This window comes from Mustela erminea, chromosome 4, assembly GCF_009829155.1.
Source record: "Mustela erminea isolate mMusErm1 chromosome 4, mMusErm1.Pri, whole genome shotgun sequence".
In the NCBI taxonomy this organism is placed as follows: Eukaryota; Metazoa; Chordata; class Mammalia; order Carnivora; family Mustelidae; genus Mustela; species Mustela erminea.
The window spans coordinates 46,546,460-46,566,628 of NC_045617.1; the positions used below are offsets into that span (position 1 = coordinate 46,546,460).

At 37.3% G+C, this 20,169-nt stretch overlaps 1 protein-coding gene across 5 annotated transcripts in view; it reads left to right on the forward strand.

The window, feature by feature from the left end:
* Positions 1-20,169, forward strand: part of UBE3D (ubiquitin protein ligase E3D) — a 155,409-nt gene that overhangs the window by 88,273 nt on the left and 46,967 nt on the right. For 2 of the 5 annotated variants that reach the window (XM_032339183.1, XM_032339180.1), the window contains exon 9: positions 4,580-4,718. The exons of 1 other annotated variant lie outside the window; for it this stretch is intronic. In XM_032339183.1, the coding sequence (XP_032195074.1) occupies positions 4,580-4,718 (139 nt within the window). Of the gene's footprint in view, positions 1-4,579; positions 4,719-10,399; positions 12,904-20,169 lie in introns of those variants that run through there. 2 more of the 5 variants (XM_032339177.1, XM_032339178.1) reach the window with 2 other exon arrangements.

Genomic DNA, 20,169 nt, shown 5'->3' on the forward strand with positions numbered 1-20,169 from the left:
TTATTGAACCTTATTTTGAAATTTATAAGGAGCATTTGGTTTATATCCTTTCCAGCTTCTATTTTTATGAATTTGTTCTTTTAAAATATTTAAATATATTTAAGATGGTTTATTATAATAGTTAAACAGTATATTTGGTTGTTTCTGAATTTTGTGTTCTTGATAATATAAGAATTTATAAAATTTTGATTCCTTCTCTAAATTATTTATTAAATAGTTATATGTTCATAATAAATCTATCATTTAGTTGTGGTCATTTGCTTGTTTTGGTATTTTGAGAGCTTAAATTGATGAGCTTTATCATTGTCAGCTTTGAAATTAAAATTTAAAAATATACAGGTATAAACAATATTATATTTTAACATCATTAATAGGGTATTTGCTTTTTTAGGTCCTTCTAAGGACTGAAGAATCCAGATCCATTGCGAAAATATGAAAAACATGACACTTAAATTAACTGTTTTCGTCTTGAGTTCTCCCATACCATATTACTTTTTTCTTATATAGGATGTTGGACTCATTTGAAATATTTTAATCTTTGGTAGAGTTGTTTTATCATCTCTATTTGTCATTTTCATCTATTACATTAACAACCTCTGGTTTTTAGTAGAATGTATCACCTTTCTATTTTTTCAAGTTCTTTTCTTGATATTTATTGGTGTTTGATTCATTCTGAATTTCACTATTTTTGTTAGAAGTGATGGAAAGTGACTTTTCCCCCCTTCTCTTTGCCTCTTTAAAAATAGAGAGGCCATAGTTGCTTCTCTAGGGAATTTTGTCAAGGCAAAAGTTCCGAAATAAGGATGGTGTGTCCTTTGCTTCCATTTTGGTCTCTTTGACTAAGGTCACCTGGCTGATGATTCTAGTCTCTTAGGAAAGCTTCTTTCCCACTACTTTAAAAATCACTGACTATGGTGCATAAACAATGAATCTTGGAACACTGAAAAAATAAAATAAAAATTTTTAAAAAGTCACCAAAATAGATTTCAATTAATGTTAAGTTTCTAATTCTCTTTGAATTATCTTTCTTGCCAGTTTTACAGTGGAAGATTTAGGTCTAATGGACTAGGATGTTTTTGCAGGAAATACCAGAAATAATCAAATTCTGGATTATTATAATCCTGTATTTCTTAAAATGTTTATATCATTAACAGAAATTTATATTGATATTTGAGCCGTGGGATAGATAGTCTCAAGGATCACTTCTGGCTTAATTAACACATGCCTTAAATTTTCATAATGAGTTTGGTGGTGGTTTTAAGATAAACTGAATTTTAAATATGCCAGACCATTTCTTCATCTTCTGCTTTTTTTATTTCTTTATTCCTAAGTCAAAACAAAGCAATACAAAACCAAACCAAACCAAAACAAAACAGAAACCACAATGTAAAAACATTAACTGTGAAGTTTCGGGGAAAAGTTACACATAGTTCTAAATTTCCAAAACAGCTGATATCATTTATTTTTTCATGTGTTACTCTTTGTCCACATATATGGATGTTTCATGTGATTAAGATGTGGTTAAGATTATAGAGAACATTTAGGAAATTTAACAATTAAAAGGTAAATCCTGGGGCTAATGAATATATAGTATGGGAAAAGAAAGAATAAATGGATAAATATTGGGATAAATAAAGGATGAATATTAGGCATTTGAGCCATCCTAGGTCCAGCTGGGTTGTCTAATTTTAAAAATAAGGTGGTTCAAATTATTAGAAAATGAGGTATTCTAAGATACCTAAAATTTACTCCATCACTTACCCTTGGGCTTTTCAATTTTGGGGGGTAGAATTTGTCCAGAAATATAAAGCATTTCTGGATATAAAAGAGAATGAAATTTATGTGGAGAGGATCATGCTTGAATTTCTTTTCCATCACTTACCATGTGATTAGGACAACACTTGTCACCTTCATGAGCTTCAGTAGGGTTAAAAGTTGTTAAATCACAGAATACTTGAAGGATTAGATTTAAATTACTTTATGGTGACTAACATAATAAAATAAAATAAAAAATAGTGAGTAAATACAGCTTTAGTGGCATCTCATAAAAAAATAAAGAATAATGAAAATAAAATGCCAAAGTTGAATTCACATACCATGCAAATATTTGTAATTACGTAGAGATGTGAATAACTAACATGTATAACTAATTATATCTTTTTTGGTGACTATGGATATCATTAGTGTGATGAATGTCCTTTTGTGTAAATTTTGGTGGTTTAATACATTGTATAGATTATGTCTGAACTCCAGGATCTCATGAGGAAACCACACTTGTCCACGAGTGCTTGTTACTCCTCAGTGACAAGGAGTGCTAATGTATTTTAATTTCTACTTGTGTGTCGATTTTGATAGATCACACCATAGCCACTTAGCAGCATGTTAACATCTTTGAGTAACAGTTAAACATTTCTTTCTGTGACCCCAAAATCCCATTTCTGATTATAAAAATAATACTTGGAAATAAAATTAAATTCAGTTATTGAACATACAAATGTAAGTGGAATGTTTTTCTTATAGCACTAAAAGTTTAATACCTGGGTGTGCCTGAGGAAGAACAACTAATCCCATCTTTCCACACTGAGCAGCAAAGTTAGAGGAATCCACAGTTATGATTGCTCATGTTTGATTTATGATGAGTCATACAGCTCAAATAAGAATACAAGTAGGGTGGTGGTTAAGTGTTGTAATGGGTACAAATATGGTATGGGGCAGGTAGTTAATTCTTTTTTTTTTTAATTTAAAGATTTTATTTATTTATTTGACAGAGAGAGAGCACAAGTAGTCAGAGGGGGGAAGGCAGAGAGGGGGGAAGCAGGCTCCCTGTGGAGCAGAGAGCCTGATGTGGGGCTCGCTCCCAGGACCCTGAGATCATGACCTGGGCTGAAGGCAGAGGCTTAACCCACTGAGCCACCCAGGTGCCCCCAAGTAGTTAATTCTTATAAAGGGAACAAGAGGCTGTCTCCAAGGAAATGATACTTATGTGGCTCTTGCAGGCTGAACAGAAGTTCACCAGGTAGCCTAACAGCCTTCCAGGTCCAGAAAACTGCATGAGCAAGACTTTCTTGTATTTAGTATAATGCAAGTAATGGTGTGGTTTGTAGAGGGCATAAGGAAGGGGTTGGGAGAATGAGCTTAGAGCCACTGCACTAGTATTGCATTTGACTTTTGCCAAAGACAGTGAGATTTTTATTTCTATCCCAGAGAAATGTTGAGAATGTTGTATAACTAATAAAAGGAGAAAGAAATAAAAGGAGAAAGAATAACATCACCAATCAACAGAAAATAACAGAGAAGTGTTTAAAACACGGAGAAGACATTCCAAATGTGCCCTTGCTGAAAACACAGCATTTTGGGGGAAAGTGGGCAGTGTCCTATTCTAGTCCAACTAATTGGCAAATGCTTCAAAGAAGAGTTAATTCCCTATCCCACATCAGAAATGTATTAGTATAAGTAATCTGATTGATGACAGAACTAACCTATCTGCTATCACTTACCATACAAACATTAAAATCCATTATGCCCTCAGCCACCAGTGCTCTCTGACATTCCAGAATTCACTGATAGGGTTAAAGGTAGCTTCACAAAAGAAGTTAATGTAAATGGCCAAAAAACAAAAACAAAAACAAAAACAAAAACAAAAACAAAACAAAAACCACACACACATACACACACGTTTCTCTTTAAAAATTAGGACAGTGATAAGAGATACTTTGATAGGGGCACAGAGAGGAAATAAGTAAATAGAAGAATTGACAGATAAGACATATCCTATTCTTATTACACTTTTTTCCCATAATGATTTTCTGATTTCCCCCTTTACTTAAAGCACTAGATATAGGAATTGAGGAAGCCAGGATTCTATACCCAATCATATCATTTCTAAACACATACCTCATCCCAGAGAAGGCTCTTTACTTTTCTAGCCTTCGGTTTCCTCATTTCTTGAATGAAATATTCTCAAGTAGGTTCAACAGGATGTAGCAGAGATGCTTCATAGGCTACTTTGGAAGATGAAGGGAGCTTCCTGCCAACCTTTCCCCTTCCAACAGAGCAGCTTTGCTTTTATTTGTATTATAAATGGAGCTTTCACAGGACTTTTTGATAAAAGGATTCTGTCACTTTTTAAAGGTTTGAAAATCAACGAACTAGACACTTCATAGGGCATATCCAGCTCAAACAATAACACTATAAAAATGTCTTAGATATTTACTCTGAATTTTTAGTATAACCATTTTATTTCTAGTGTTTGCCCTTCTACTTCTACTGCTTTTCCCTTCTACACTTGAAAGTCTTCTCCTTCTCCATCAGATTTTTTAAATAATTATGACCAGATACAATTATGAAATTATTATTATATTTTGAGAGAAAGAAAGCAAGAGTGGGTGGGGGAGGAACAGAGGCATAGGGAGAGAGAGGATATTTAGCAGACTCCTTGCTGGGCCTGGAGCCCGTCACTGGGCTGGATTTCACTATCCTGAGATCATGACCTGAACTGAAATCAAGAGTTGGATGCTTAACCGACTGAGCCACCTAGGTGCCCGACAATTATGTAATTATACACATCAATGTGTTTCAGGCTTTGCAGTGCTTGGGAAAGTGACATCAGCATCCACTCTCTAACCCTGCCCTCTGCAACCTGCTTGGAGCTGCTGCTGATATTATCAAGGAATAATGCCACACTGCCTCCATCCCTTCGCTCTATGAATTCCTTTCAGGTAAATACAGTTTATTTATCAGGAGATAATTTTTCAGTTTTACTTGTAATTGTTTTTTTAAGGGTCTTTTATTTCACAGGAGACAGCCCACAGAACTCACAGTTCCAGATAATAATAATGATAAGCCCAATGCATGTAATGCTTTGTCTGTCTCTTTGAAATAAATAAACAGTAGAGGCTCACAATTGATTAGATAATAGTCTAATGGTGGCAGAACCCCCATCAGTCTAACTCCAGAGTTTGTTCTCTTAACCTCCATCTCCTATGTCTGAGAGAAATGGCAAAAACACTTGACAAAGACACTGTGAATGCCGCTTTCCTTTTCCTAGCTTTGCCCTAGAACAAAGATTTTCATCCATTATTAGTAGCTTTGCTATTGTTAGCTTGCAGTTGAATCGCCAAATAGATGTTTAACATGAATGGTGCCCTACCCACTTCCAGGACCTTTTCCCTATTTCCCAAGTCCTCCCTCATCACTTGGACACTCCTTTGGATAATTATCTGTGCTCCTGGTAAAGGACATGGTCAGAATAGAACAAATAGGACAAAACAACATATGTGGTTAATCAACAGGAAGACCTCCTCCTCCCTGGTAGGCAGCTCATTGTACTGAGGTGGCAAATGGGAATTAAATGTTAATTATTTGCTTAAGTTTGACCCATAGCTCCTGAATGTAACATTGAACTTACCTATGACTCTTGACAATGGAAAAATAGTCATGAGCTCTCTGAGGCTGATGAGAAAGTCACATGCATTGCTGAGAAGTGAGTAAACATAGGTTGGCTCTACTTCTGAAGGATTGTGGCTGTATCCCAAGATAACTTCAGGATCAGTGTAGATTGCTTGATATACCTCTGTGTCAAAACAAGATGTGGAGGGGAGCCTGGATGGTTCAGTGGGTTAAAGCCTCTGCCTTCGGCTCAGGTCATGATTCCAGGTTCCTGGGATCGAGCCCCGCATCGGGCTCTCCGCTCCTCGGGGAGCCTGCTTTCTCCTCTCTCTGTGCCTACTTGTGATCTCTGTCTGTCAGATAAGTGAATAAAATCTTTAAAAAAAAAAAAACAAAAAAAAAAAACAAGATGTGGATTTTCTTGTGAATTACAGCTCAGGAAATTGTTTTAAAAAAGTACTCCAAGAGAATGCTTCCAAACACATTTTACAAGGCCAGCATTACCCTGATGCCAAAACCAGACACGAATGCCACTAAAAAGGGGTTCCTGGGTGGCTCAGTCATTAAGTGTGACCTTTGGCTCGGGTCATGATCCCAGGGTGCTGGGATCGAGCCCCACATCAGGCTCCTTGCTTGGAGGGGAGTCTGCTTCTCCCTCTCCCACTCCCCCTGCTTGTGTTGCTGCTCTCACTATCTCTCTCTGTCAAATAAATAAAATCTTAAAAAAAAAAAAAAAAGAATGCTACTAGAAAAGAAAACTACAGGCCAATATCCCTGATGAACATAGATATAAAATTCCTCAACAAAATATTAGCAAACCTTTAAATTCAATATATGAATATATTGACATTTATTCCAGAGATGCAGGGATGGTTCAACATCCGCAAATCAACCGGTGCAGTATACCACATTAACAAAATGAAGGGCAAAAATTACATGATCATCTCAATAGAGTTAGAAAAAACACTTGAAAAAATTCAACACACATTAATGATTAAAAACTCTCAATAAAGTGGGTATGGAGGGAACATACCTCAACATAATAAAGGCCATAATATGACAAGCCCATAGCTAACATCATACTCAATGATAAAATCAGGAATAAGATAGGATGCTCACTCTCACCACTTTTATTTAACATAGTATTAGAAGTCCTAGCCAAAGCAGTTAGGTAAGTAAAAGAAATAAGAGGGATCTAAATTAGAAGGAAAAGAAGTAAAACTATTTACAGATGATATATTACATAGAGAAAATCCTAAAAACTACCAAAGAACCAGTAGAACTAATGGAAGGAAAAGTTTCAAGATACAAAATCAATATACAAAAATCTGTTGTGTTTCTGTATTCTAATAACAAAATATCAAAAAGAGAACTTAAGAGGCACCTGTGGCTCAGTTGGTTAAGCATCTGACTTCAACTCAGGTCATGATCTCAGGGTTCTGGGATCGAGCCGCATGGGTTCCCTGGGGAGCCTGTTTCTCCCTCTCCCTTTGCCATTTCCCCTTCTTGTACTCTCTCTCTCTTTTTTTCTCTCTGTCCAATAAATAAATAAAACCTTTAAAAAATTAAGAAAACAATCCCTTTTCCAATTATATCATAATAAATTGGGTAAAATGAATAAAATACCTAGGAATAAATAAAGTTGAGGTAAAAAACCTGCACACTGAAATCTATAAGACATTAATGAAAGGAATCAAAAAAGACACAAATAAATGGGTAGTCTGTGGTCCTGGATTAAAAGAATTGATATTATTAAAATATCCATACCACCTACGGCAACCTAAAGATTCGGTGCAATCCTTATCAGAAATCCAATGGCATTTTCCACAGAACTAGATAGACAAAGAATTCTTAAGTTTGTGTGAAACCACAGAAAACCCCAAATAGCCAAAGCAGTCTTGAGAAAGAACAACAAAACTGGAAATATTATGCTTCTGGAGTTTACACTGTATTACAAAGCTATAGTAATCAAAACAGTATGGTCTTGGCATAAAAACAGATACATAGATCAGTGGAACAGAATAGAGAGCCCAGAAATAAACCCATATATATACATGGTCAACTAATTTATGACAGAGAAGCCAAGAATATACAATGGGTAAAGGGTAGTCTCTTCAGTGAATGGTGCTGGGAAAACTGGACAGCCACAGGCAAAAGAATGAAATTGGACCATCTCAAAAATTAACTCAAAATGGATTAAAGAACTTGAGTGTGGGACCTGAAAGTATAAAACTCCTAGAAGAAAACGTAGGAGGTAAGTTCCTTGACAATGGTCTTGGTGATGATTTTTTAAATCTGACACCAAAAGCAAAAATAAACAAAGGACTACATCAAACTGAAAAGCTGCTGCACAATAAAGGAAATTGTCAACAAAATGAAAAGATGACCTACTGAATGGGAGAAAATATTTGCAAATCGTAGATCTTGTAAGGGGTTAATATCCAAAATATATAAAGAACTCCTACAACTCAGTAGCAAAACCCCCAAACACTTCAATTAAGAAATGAACAAAAGATCTGTAGAGACATTTTTCCAATTAAGTCATACAGATGGCCAACATCAACATACAGATGGTCAATATCACGAGTCATCAGAAAAATACAGATCAAAACCACAGTGAGCTATCATCTCACACCTGTTAGGATGGTGATCATCAAAAATATAAGAACCAGTGATGGTGAGGTTGTGTTGAAAAGGGAAGCCTTGTGCACTCTTGTGGGAATGTATATTGGTGTAGCCCCTGTGGAAAACAGCAACCTGTTGGCCAAAAATTTAAGAATAGTACTAGCATGTGATCGGCAATAACACTGCTGCATGTTTATTGAAAGCAATGAAAACACTAACTTGAAAAGGTCTGTGCATCCCTACTTCATTGCAGCATCATTTATAATAGCCAAGATATGGAAACAAACTGAGCGTCCCAACTATGGATGAATGGATAAAGAAGTTGTGGGGCATAAAGGCAAGGGAAACAAGGACAAAAATGAACTATTGGGATTTCATCAAGATCAAAAGCTTTTGCACAGCGAAGGAAACAGTTACCAAAACCAAAAGACAACTGACAGAATGGGAGAAGATACTTGCAAACGACATATCAGATAAAGGGCTAGTGTCCAAAATCTATAAAGAACTTAGCACAAGGGTTGCTGGGGGGAGGGGTTTTGGGAAAGGGGGGTGGGGTTATGGACATTGGGGAGGGTATGTGCTATGGTGAGTGCCGTGAAGTGTGTAAACCTGGCGATTCACAGACCTGTACCCCTGGGGATAAAAATACATTATATGTTTATTAAAAAAAAAAAAGAAAAGAAAAAGAAAGTCCTCTCTTGATAGGAACCAAAGACACAGGCAGAGCCTTATTTTTCATGTTATAACGCTGTGAAAATGTGCAACCGAAATGTAAAAACATTTGGCTGGGGCCGGGGCAGTGGAATAAGCGAATACATTCACCATGTGAGCAGGCTAATAAAAGGAAGAGGCCCCCCCGCCAAAAAAAAAGTTGTGGGGCATATATATGCAATTCAACCATAAAAAAGAATAAAACCCTGCCATTTGTGGCAACATGGATGGACCTAGAGGAGATTCTGCTAAGTGAAATAAGTCAAGACAGAGAAAGACATACCATATGATCTCATTTATATGTGGATTCTAAAAAACAAAACCAAAGAAACCCAAGTTCACAAATATGGTGAGGACAAAACAGGTAAAGGTGATCAAAAGGTACAGAGTTCCAGTTATAAAACAACTCACTTCTGGAGATATAATGTACATCATGGTGGCTATAGTTAATAATACTGTATTGCATATTTGAAAGTTGCTAATAGATTAGATCTTAAAAGTTCTCATCACAAGAAAAAAATTTTTGTAACTGGGATGGTGCTGGATGTTTATTAGACTTATCATCATGATGATCATTTTGTACTGTATATAAATGTGAAGTTGTTATACACCTGAAACTAATATAACATCATATGTCAATTATATCTCAATTAAAAATATTTTTTAAATAACTGCTCCAGTCTAATTTGCATGCATGTTCTCCTGGGAAGCTGTGATACTATGTTTGATAGTTTGGGCTTTGTGTACCTGTTTTATTTATCAGCTTCAATCCTGAACTCTCAAAGGAACCTCTGAAAATACCATCTCATTTTGTAAGAGAGGATACTGAGATTCAGAGAGGTAAATTCAGAGAGTGAATTTGCCAGGGAATACCCACCATGTTAGAGACAGAGCTGGACTCACCAGGCTTGTGCCCTGGTAATGCCACCTGCTACCCAAACTCAGTACTTGCTGAAGTCCTGGAAGATCGAGGGGGTGTGAGTGGTAGATGGAGACAGGTTGTATCTGCCTTGGGATGTTCACAAACACACCTTATTTTGCAGTTACTTATAATTATTTATATACTACCCTGAACCAGAAATGATTTAAAATTCTGTATTATCAATCCCTATTTCTTTTAAGTTGTGCTCATTGGATTGAACATTGAATAACATAAAAGTTTGTATATGCCCACAAACATTTATGGAGGGAGATGTAAGAAACTTAATAGTGGTTATCTTTGGGGAGCAAAGCTGTAAGACATTTACTATTTAAGTCACTTTCTCATGTACTGTTCGAAATGTTTATATGATGGGTGAATGGGGATCAAGAGAGACGACTCTGACTTGGAGGATGTTATAGCGTATGAGGGAGATAGAATAATCATCCATGTGTGATATAAATTGAGAATAATTTTATTACAAAGTAGCCTTGAGTCTTAAAGAGATTAAGGTAAAAGAGTAATTTAAACTGGGTGGGGGGGGGGCGGAATTGAGAGGAGGCCCATCCTGTATTGTCCCTGAGACAGAGGAGGTCTTAATCCCTTGACGGATCTCAGCTCAGGCTCATGTCAGCGCCTGGACACGAAAGGGCTGTGTGCGCTCAGCGGTGTTAGTGCCCTCTCATAGCTGCTCAACCGCAGGAGCTCTGTGACTGACTCCCTCCCCACCTGTGATTATACTTCCTCTGATTTCAGCCTGGTTGCTGAATATTATTAATCAGAAGCACAGACACTTTCCCAGTTTCCAAGCTTCAGAGAAACTTGGCACAAGTTCACGAACAGTGTCTGCAAAAGCAATGTAGTCCTTGGTGCTGCTACCTCTAGAAAAAGCGTTCTTATCAGGACCATACCAGGAACCGACTTCCTTATGCAGGTCTTCACTGCAAGATAAAGGATCAGTGAAGAAGGGGAAGATGTCTGTCAGGATTAGAAAGAGATGCTCTGCTTTTTCATCTTCGTAACACCTGCTTAATCATTTATTACAATGGCAAGGAGTGGGGCTGCTAATTTTACCCATATTTGGGATTTACTTTTTTCAATTTGAAATTCACATCTTTTAAAGTGCTGTATTGGCAAGAGCTGTAAAATAGTAGAATGACACTTGTTAAAGATACCATCTTTACATTTCCAGTTCTCTTACTTTCCAGGCCAATTTAGTGACTGCTGCTTTTTTGTAAAAATGTTATTTTAGGTTCCAGGGATTCAAACGGCACTCCTGCTTGAACTACTATCACTGCCAGATCCCAAAAGGACAGGCCTACCTTATTAATTAGAGCTATTAAAATATATGAAATTTTAACTTCTTAAGTTACAATGTAACATTTCTTTTAGGCCAATAAGTACATCTTTTGATGGATTTGTTGTAATTTTAACTTGTACCGTGTTACCATACCTTAGTACCATAGTGTGACTATGAGCAAACAGAATGTAAGATTTGGTTGAGAATCACTGATTGATTGCTAAGCACATACTGTAGTTGTTGCGCCCGAAGAGGAAGAATGGATTTCTGTCACTCATGGCTTAAAATTCTTCCACAACCTTCCTGTTGCAATGAGAACAAAAATCCAAACACCTTATCAGAAGCAAGATCTACCTTTGGCACTCTTGGTAGACAGTTACTTAGGCCCAAGGCCCCAAAGGTCCCAGCTGAGCATTGCTTTCCCATTTTGACCGTGCTTCCATTTCTTCTGCAGTTGGGTCTCTTTCACTCTAAGTGTAGAATAACTAAGTGGTAACATGGCAGAGGGCTCCATTAATAGATGCAGTCATCTGGCCAAAATCTTCTGTCTCTCCTAATTTATGGTTTGACTCCCACAGAGAATTCCCACTAAGAGTCTTCCTTGGAAACTTATACTCACCTGGGAGATAAGGAGTGTTCCACTGCCTCAAGCCCTGAACTGAGGAAATCTTTTTTGTTTTCTCCCACACCTTACCTCATTAACTCCCCCTCCATCAGCTGCTCCCGGCCTTCCAAACTGTGTGGGTGGCATTTCTAAGGGCATAGAGCCCCCAAATTAAAGCTTCTTTGTTTCCCCCAGGTAGATTGCTGTGTTCTATAATAATTGTAAATGTTTTCACAGACTTCATCCTTTCTTAAATCCTCACAACAACAAACCCTATTTTAAAGGTATAGAAAGGAAGTAATCTAGACAAGTTCATGTAACTGCTAATATGCACGGCTATGTTTTTTATTTTAATGCTAACCTAGGTCCTCTGGTTCTGAGTCTATTATTTATTTCGTCCCATGACAATTTCATCAAAGAAAAGGGTAAATGGTCCTTTTTCACAGTCCTGGGTTTTATATTACCTTATTTTTACCATCTGGCAGCAAAAGTTTTTCTTTTATTAATATCATCCTTTAGAGAACCACAACCTTCAAACATGGGCACAGTATGAGTAACAGTCTCAAGCATTATGGATCCTAGCAAAAAAGTTGAGCTTCATCAGGTTAACAGTTTTATGTATATGCTGTGTGATTGAATTATGTAGTGAAAATATGTAGAAAAGAAGAAACAGAAAAAGCTTTATAGAGTTCATCTGATAATTAGGGTTGGTTAGGGATATTTTTCAGCTCTAGATGGATTTGAAATCATACACTTTTCACTGCAGAGGGATGAAGCCAATGAAGCATCTTAAATAAGGGACCTGTAGACAGATGAGAGAAGAGGAATCTCATTTATGTTACCTGTATGTAGCTTGATTTTTAACTTTAAGAAATCCACTGGTAGTTGGATTTCATCATTTCTGTGATGTAAAAACTATATTCAACCTCTCAATTGTTCAGAAGTTAATAATTTTACAAATAATTCTCCCATCCTTCTGCTTTTTTACTACTGCTAAGACCTCTGCCATGAGAGAAGAGGGAAGGAAAGTAACACATGAAATTTGCTTTAATCAGTTGGCCATTTATTGGCATCTCAGGTAAAAAGTTTTGATCGTAGAGTAGTTTGAAGGATGCTGTGGTTTAATTTAAAACATTTTAAGAAATATATAATCTATAGGGCTCCAAGAAATCATGAGGCAGAGGCCTGAGAACTTTACAGATACAGTAGCAACAAAGGGCTTCAGAGAAGAGAAAGTGAGGTTTCTATCTCTATGCCTTTTTTTTTCATCTACTTTCAGACACCACACTACTCAAATGCCCTTATCTTTCTCTTGCATGCTGTATTCATCTCTGAGTAAATTATAGCCATTATTATCTTTTTAAAATTTTTTTTAAACATTTTTTATTTATTTGTCAGAGGAGCATGAGCACAGGCAGACAGAATGGCTGGCAGAAGCAGAGGGAGAAGCAGGCTTCCTGCTGAGCAAGGAGCCCAGTGTGGGACTCGATTCCAGGACGCTGGGTTTCATGACCTGAGCCAAAGGCAGCCGCTTAACCAACTGAGCCACCAAGGTGTCCCCATTATTATCTTTTAAAGTAACATTTTACAAATTGATTATGAAAAGATCATGACTTTCATGATAAAAATTGGAAAGTACAGAAAAATGTAAAAAAAAAAAAATACGAAATCTCTGTGAATAACCAACATCGGCATCGTAGGGTTATTCTTGTTAGTGTGTTTTATGTGTGCTTTGAAAATGCACATGCCAATGTACATACCCAAATACAAACCATTTTAGTATAAAACTGGCCTCATTGGAAGTGCTGGGAATGAGATACTGGCAGTATTCTGCTCTTTCCCTTGCTTCATCTTCTGGCATAAAGACAATCTTCCTGGAGACTGCTAAAGGGCCTTGGGGTACTTTTATATAAAGGTCCTATTATTAGGTGAACCTGGATAAGATGGGAGGCAGTAAGCCATTGCAGATGTCCAGGGCTTGCTGCAGACTTAACAGGAGGTAGATAGACCTTCATCAAGATGGGCAGGCACTTGCTAGAATTTGTGCTTGGCTCTCTTGGTAATCCTTGTATGCATTCCAGAGAATTAAGGGAATAGTGTTGGCACCCTCAAGTCCTGAGAAGTGTCAGCCTTCTTTCTTTCCTGCTGATTCCTTTGTCCTCAGTGGGCAGAGATAATCAGGAGTTGAGTGCTACCCAATATATTTAGGCAATCCAGTTCTCAAAGGTAGTGATTACTGCTCTATTTTCATTCTCTCCTCAAAACAGATTTCTGAGAATTGCTCAGCAATTTGGGTGTGAAAAGGATGTTGCCTCCTTCATCCCTTTTTGCCCTGCAGGGCATTCTTGGTTTGGGAAAATGAGCAGGTATCCTTAGTTTAATCCAGCTCTGTAGTGTGGATTCTGCCTTCCTCTGCCTCCTTACCTACCTGACTACCATGCTGATTTATTCCCAGGAGAGCTCGGAGGATGGGCCCAGGCAGAGAGCCAGCCAGTGGCCGCTCACCCTTCCCACGTTCCCTGCCGTGTGCCTCACTCCTCACGGATTTCTGTCCCTACCAAGGAGTTAGGGTTGTAAACAGAGCAGGTTAGTTCCCAGACCATCCCTTGACACTGGTCTATATCTGAGGAGCTAGACTTGGGTTTGGGTAGCTTGACTGGGCTGGGGGTGCTCTGCCTTTGACTTCACTGGAAAAAGCAGGAATTGAGGTTTGCCCCAGAAAGTCAGTAATAATATCTCTTGTTTTGCTTGTTTTAGGACGTTAACTCACCCTCCGTCCCAACTTTAAAGGAAATGCGTACTCGTAGCCTAAAAAAAATAGAATCTTGAAATTAAACCAACTACTGTCTAGCTCAGTTCAGTCCATCTGTCCTTCCTGACATGGTGGGGAGAGGAGGCCTGATGGCAAGGCCTGGCAGGCTCCAAGGGCACTCCTGGTCTGCACTTCTACTCTGAAATGGGTGTTGTGGGGGGCTGGAAGACAAATAGGGTATGTCTAATTCTGTGATGATGGGGTTATGACTAGTGTTGATTCTTATCTGTCAGTGTCCATGGGAAGCTTTTTGAAATTCAAGTTTCTGAGTCAGTAACCCTGAAGGAGAGCCCAGGAATCTGTATTCTAACAAACATCCAAAGTGTTTCTAATAAAGGTTTTCCAGAATGAAGATAAAAAACACATGATAATAGAATCTACTCCCAGTGAATGTTAAGGAAAAAAAACCTTTTAATTATGATGAAAATCTGGTCACTAGCTCAAATAAGTTAATTATCTTCCTCTTGTCTTCACTTTTTATTATCAGTCTGCACTTACTGAAGTTTACTTATTGAAGTAAAGTGAATCGTCAAGAAGCTTGTATTTCTTCTTTCCTTTTTTTTCTTCTTCCATTACCTCTCCCTTTCACACTGGGGTGCTTTGTAGAATCCAGGTGTTAGTTGTCTCTGTAAGTCATCTCGCTGTCATTCAGGATGAACATCTAGCATCCCAGTGTCTCCCAGCCTGAGTTTCTTCCTTCTCTCGGTGATCTACAACCTCTGGAGTCCTCTCTTCTGTATGGTCTGGTAGGACAGTCATTTATTCTGAGGAAGGATGCTCAAGGTGGCTTGTACTCTTAGGTCTGCCACCAACTGGACTTGTGACGCTGGTCTAGGTAGGTAACCTGTATGGGTCCTGGTTTCTTTATCTGTACATTGAGGAGTCTGGATTAGATTAAAATGTTCCTTTTAAAGTAGATGTACACAGAGTCATTTTGTCTCTTCCCAGCTGTTCCTAATTTATTCACCAAGGCTGAATAATACAACTTTATTTCTTAAAGGGACTAGGTTTCTCCTGGATGTCCTGAAACTATTTCACTGAAGAAAGGCATAGATAAAGCCGCATTATGTAGTTTCTCTTTCCTCTCCAAGAGAATGAAGTCCATGTCACAAGACGTTCCTAATAGCCCCAGGGAAAGATCGGGACTGATGAGACTAGAGATCTGCCTGGCCTTCTCTTCCTGCCTGAGAGACCCAGGTCACTCCTTCATGGAACAGTCCCCACCAGATGGGCTGTCTGTCAGAGAAAAGGAAGGGGAAGAAAGCTTCCTTTGGACAGCCTTCCACCCTCCCCTCAGTCTTCTTCCGCTTTTGGGTTCACCTCCTCTGTCTGACTCTGGATCCTGGTCCACACTGAAACATTTGTGACTTAAGAATTTTCCAGTGCTTTTGTGTTTGCGTTTATTTGTAAATGTGTTTATTCCAAGAAAGTTGTCTAAAATGTGAACCTTTCCCCTTGCTGGGAACCATTAAGGAGAGGACTTGGTTCTTTCTCACACACTTATTAGCACAGCTGTGGTTCAGTCAGGTGGCTTCGTGGTGGCAGGTTTTGCTTCCTTGGAAAGGTGGCTAAAGCTGTATGTCTGCTTTTAGAAATAAAGTGGCATCACAATTGAAATCACTGAACTTGCTTCTCCCGTGGAAGAAGCTAGTGTGTTGTTCACTAGAGCTTTGCTGATGGGAGGGGAAAAGAACAGTCTGGGAATGATGCCAACCTTCAAGGGTATGATGGATTGGAGGGTGGCATTGTTCTAAGCCTCCACCAAGAACCTCTCATGATCCCTCCTAGCAACAACTTAGAGCTGCTGCAAAGCGAGGAGATTTAGAACAGGAAAGGTGTTGGGGAACCAGGCCAAAGGGACTGTGAGAAATGAAGTTATTTTATTGTCCTTTCCAAACGTGCCCTTCTAGACCTGATAATTGACACGGGGGAAAGCCCTGGCATAGAGGTGAGAGATGGGTTTGGGTTCTGATCTATTCCACCTGCATCAGTATGATGGGTTACAAGTCACTCACCTGTCTAGAGCTCAGGTTTCTTAGAAATTCACTGATGCTAAGTTTCAGTGGTTAAAGGATTCACAGTACTGTGAAAGCTTATGAACTAAGTTCCCCCGAAGAAGCAAGGCTGGCGTCTAATCTAAGACTAGCATCCCTTTAAAGATAAAGACCAGCATGTTTCTTCTTACTAGTTTAGAAGCTGGGAGTGATGGTTGCAGAGGATTGATTGTGTTGGAATGGCAGGGAATGTACGTCTGTAGCTTCAGCTGAGGCTTCATGCAGTTAATATCTGGAGTTAGCTTTCAACAGTACAAGGCAATTGCATTAATCTGTAGCATACAGAAGAATTCTGGTGCATTGTCTGAAGCTGTAATGAAAGAACACAACCTAAATTGGAGTAAAGAATTAACGGGGGGCATCTGGGTGGCTCAGTTGGTTAAATGTCCAGCTCTTGATTTCAGCATAAGTCATGATCTCAGGGTTGTGAGATCAAGCCCCACGCTGGGCTCCACCCTGGGCATGGAACCTGCTTTAGATTCTCTCTCTCCCTCTCTTGCTGCCCTTCACCACCCTCCCCCGCAAAAAGATCAGAGTGATGTTTAGATGCTGGTGCCTTTTCTTGTCTCTTTACAACTGTACATATGTACACAACATATGTACATAACAACAGCTTTATAAACAACTTCATTTGTCCATACTTCCAATGTTTCTGACTCTCTTCCTTCTGGTCTTTAATTATTGTTTTCTTCTCATTTAACTTCAGCTTGGGTATTATTTGTAAAGGAAATAAATGTTCAGATATTGTCCATTTGAACTGCCAGATGCTTTTCAGCAAGTCTTGCTATTATACTAATATTTTAAGCAGAAATCAGAGCATTGCAAACATTTTTTTAAATGGTTCTTTTTTCATAAACTTGATGCAAGTTTACAAAATTTACTGTATATTGCCAAATAAATCTGCAATGAAAAATAAAACCCCCAAAAAACAAAGCATGCCAAATGTGCAGCTGTCCATCTGTTAACCATCAGGATATTAAAGAATTCAATAATGTACTCAAGATTTAGCCTTAGGTTTAAGGAACTTTAATGCCTTAAAGAATTCTGCCTGGTCACTTGTTATCTCAGCAACTGGTAATCAGAACTTTATACAAATGTAACCAAGTAAACAAAAATTCCGGAAAAATTTTCTACTGTCCTCTTAACCAAAATAGAACAAAAAGAAATTAAACACACACAATAATGCAGAAGTGCCACGTTTCTCTGATGTGGTTTACAAAGTTAAAAATTGAAACTTAGAGCAAATGCATAGGAAACACTTTTGAATTTTGTAACTTGTTTGTGCAGAAAATGTGCTTCTGGATTTCATTTTAAAAGTGTTTAATAACTAGAATTTACTTTTAAATCAAACTTGGGTATACAAAAAAAATCTATCATCAACCAAACAGGATTGATTCAGGTAAGGCAATAAAATGGAGATACACTGAATAGAGTCAGGTTTTATAAGAGAATGAACACATGTAGAGTTCCTATTAGTCTTTCAATGCAAAAGCTATGGTTATGACTATAGCAAAAATTTTAAGAGTCTCCAAATTAGATAACTTTCTGTACATCACTGGGCAGCTTTTGCTCAAAGATTTTTTGTGCCAATCACTTTACAAGTTTATTAGTTTAAAAATGACTGCAACATCCCATTAATAAAATGGAAACGTAAAATAAAATGATTTAGTATTTTAAATAACTTCAAGCTCTATACTGCAGTTCTTCATAAGAAATACTGAACCAACAAGAAGGAGATTCAGCCCAGCAAGACTCTGATGCCCCAGTGGAAACAGAAGACATAGTTCTTGATATTTTTATTTTAAATAGATGTGTTAAATCTGCTTACATGGTTGTAATTTCTTACATAGTGGGAATTATGTATACCATCTTTGCATATTTGAGTGTGATGAGAATAGTATACATTTTTTTGGTTGTCATATTTTTCTTCCTTTTTTCATATTATTCTCTGTTATCTTGATTTTTTTCATCCTAAAAAGAAAAACAAAAAACCTGCTCTCTTAGAAGCAATAGTGTGCAGGGTTTTTTGTTTTGTTTTGTTTTTTCCTGGTAGTGGTTGCTCTTAAAATTTTAAAATATATAGAACAGATAGTTTTCTAGCAAAAACAAAATTGTTCAATATCTTTACTTCTTTCAAACAGGCAAGAGTTTTATCAACATTTTATCTATTTTTTATTGTTGGTATATGGTTGACATACAATGTTATTATATTAGCTTCAGGTATACAGTGTAGTGATTCAGTAATTCTATACATTACTCAGTGCTTATTACAATTAAGGTTAGGTACCATACAACGTTATTACAATGTTATTGACTGTGTTTCTTATGTTGTACTTTACATCCCTGTAACTTACTTATTTTAGAACTGGAAATTTGTTCTTCTTAGTCACCTTCAACTGTTTTGTCCATGCCTCCCAACAACGATCTCCCCTCTGGCAACTACCGCTTTGTTCTCTGACTTTTAAAAGTCTGTTTTTTGTTTGTTCATTTGTTTTGTTTTGGTTTTGGATTCCACATATAAGAGAAATCATACAGTATTTGTGTTTCTCTGTCTGACTTATTTCACTTAAAATAATCCTTTCTTTTCCATCCATGTTTTTGCAAATGGCAAAAATCTCATTCTTTTTTATGGCTGAGTAATATCCCATTGTATATAGAAGCCGCAGCTCCTCTATCCATTCACCTATTGGTGACTTGGCTTAATTTCACATCTTGGCTATTGTAAATAACACTGCAGTAAATGTAGAGGGGAATAGATCTTTTCTTATTAGTGTTTTTGTTTTCTTTCAGTGAATACCTAGTAGTGGAATTACTGGAGCATATGGTATTTCTATTTTTAATTTTTTGAAGAAACTTCTCACTGTTTTTCACAGTGGTTGCATCAATTTACATTCCCATCATAGTGCAGGGGGATTTCCTTTTCTCTATATCCTTGCCAAAACTTATTATTTTTTATCTTCTTTATATTAGCTATTCTGACTGGTATTAGGTAATGTGTCCTTATGGTTTTAATTTGCATTTTTCTGATAATCAGTGATGTTGAACATCTTTTCATTTGTCTCTTGGCCTTCTGTATGTCTTTGGGAAAATGTCTATTTGAGCCTTTGCATACTTTTTAAATGAATTGCTTGGTTTTTTGAGTTCAGTAAATTTTTTTTTATTTATTATGGATATTAACTCCTTGTTGGATATATATTTGCAAATACCTTCTCCCATTCAGTAGGTTGCCTTTTTATTTTATTGGCAGTTTTGTTTGATGTGCAAGAACTTTTGATTTTGATATAGTCCCAGTAGTTTATTTTCACTTTTGTTTCTCTTGCCTGGGGAGATATATCCATAAATACACTGCTAAGGGTATGTCCAGGAGATGATTGCCTATGCTGTCTTTTAGGAGTTTTATGGCTTCAGGTCTCACAGGTTGGTCTTTAATACATTTTGAGTTTATTTGTTAAAAGTCATAAGTATTCCAGTTTCATATTTTTGCATGTAGCTGTCTGCTTTTTCCGACTCCATTTTTTGAAAAGACTGTGCTCTTCACTGTATATTTTTCCCTCCTTTTTCATAAATTAATTGGCCATTTATACATGGGTTTATTTCTGGTCTTTCTATCCTATTTCACTGCTCTGAGTCTGTTTTTATGCCTGTTTTTGTGTCTGTTTTAATTGTTATAGCTTTTTAATGTATCTTGAGATCTGGGGGTATGATACCTCCAGCTTTATTCTTTCTCAAGATTGCTAAGTTTGCTTTGGCTATTTG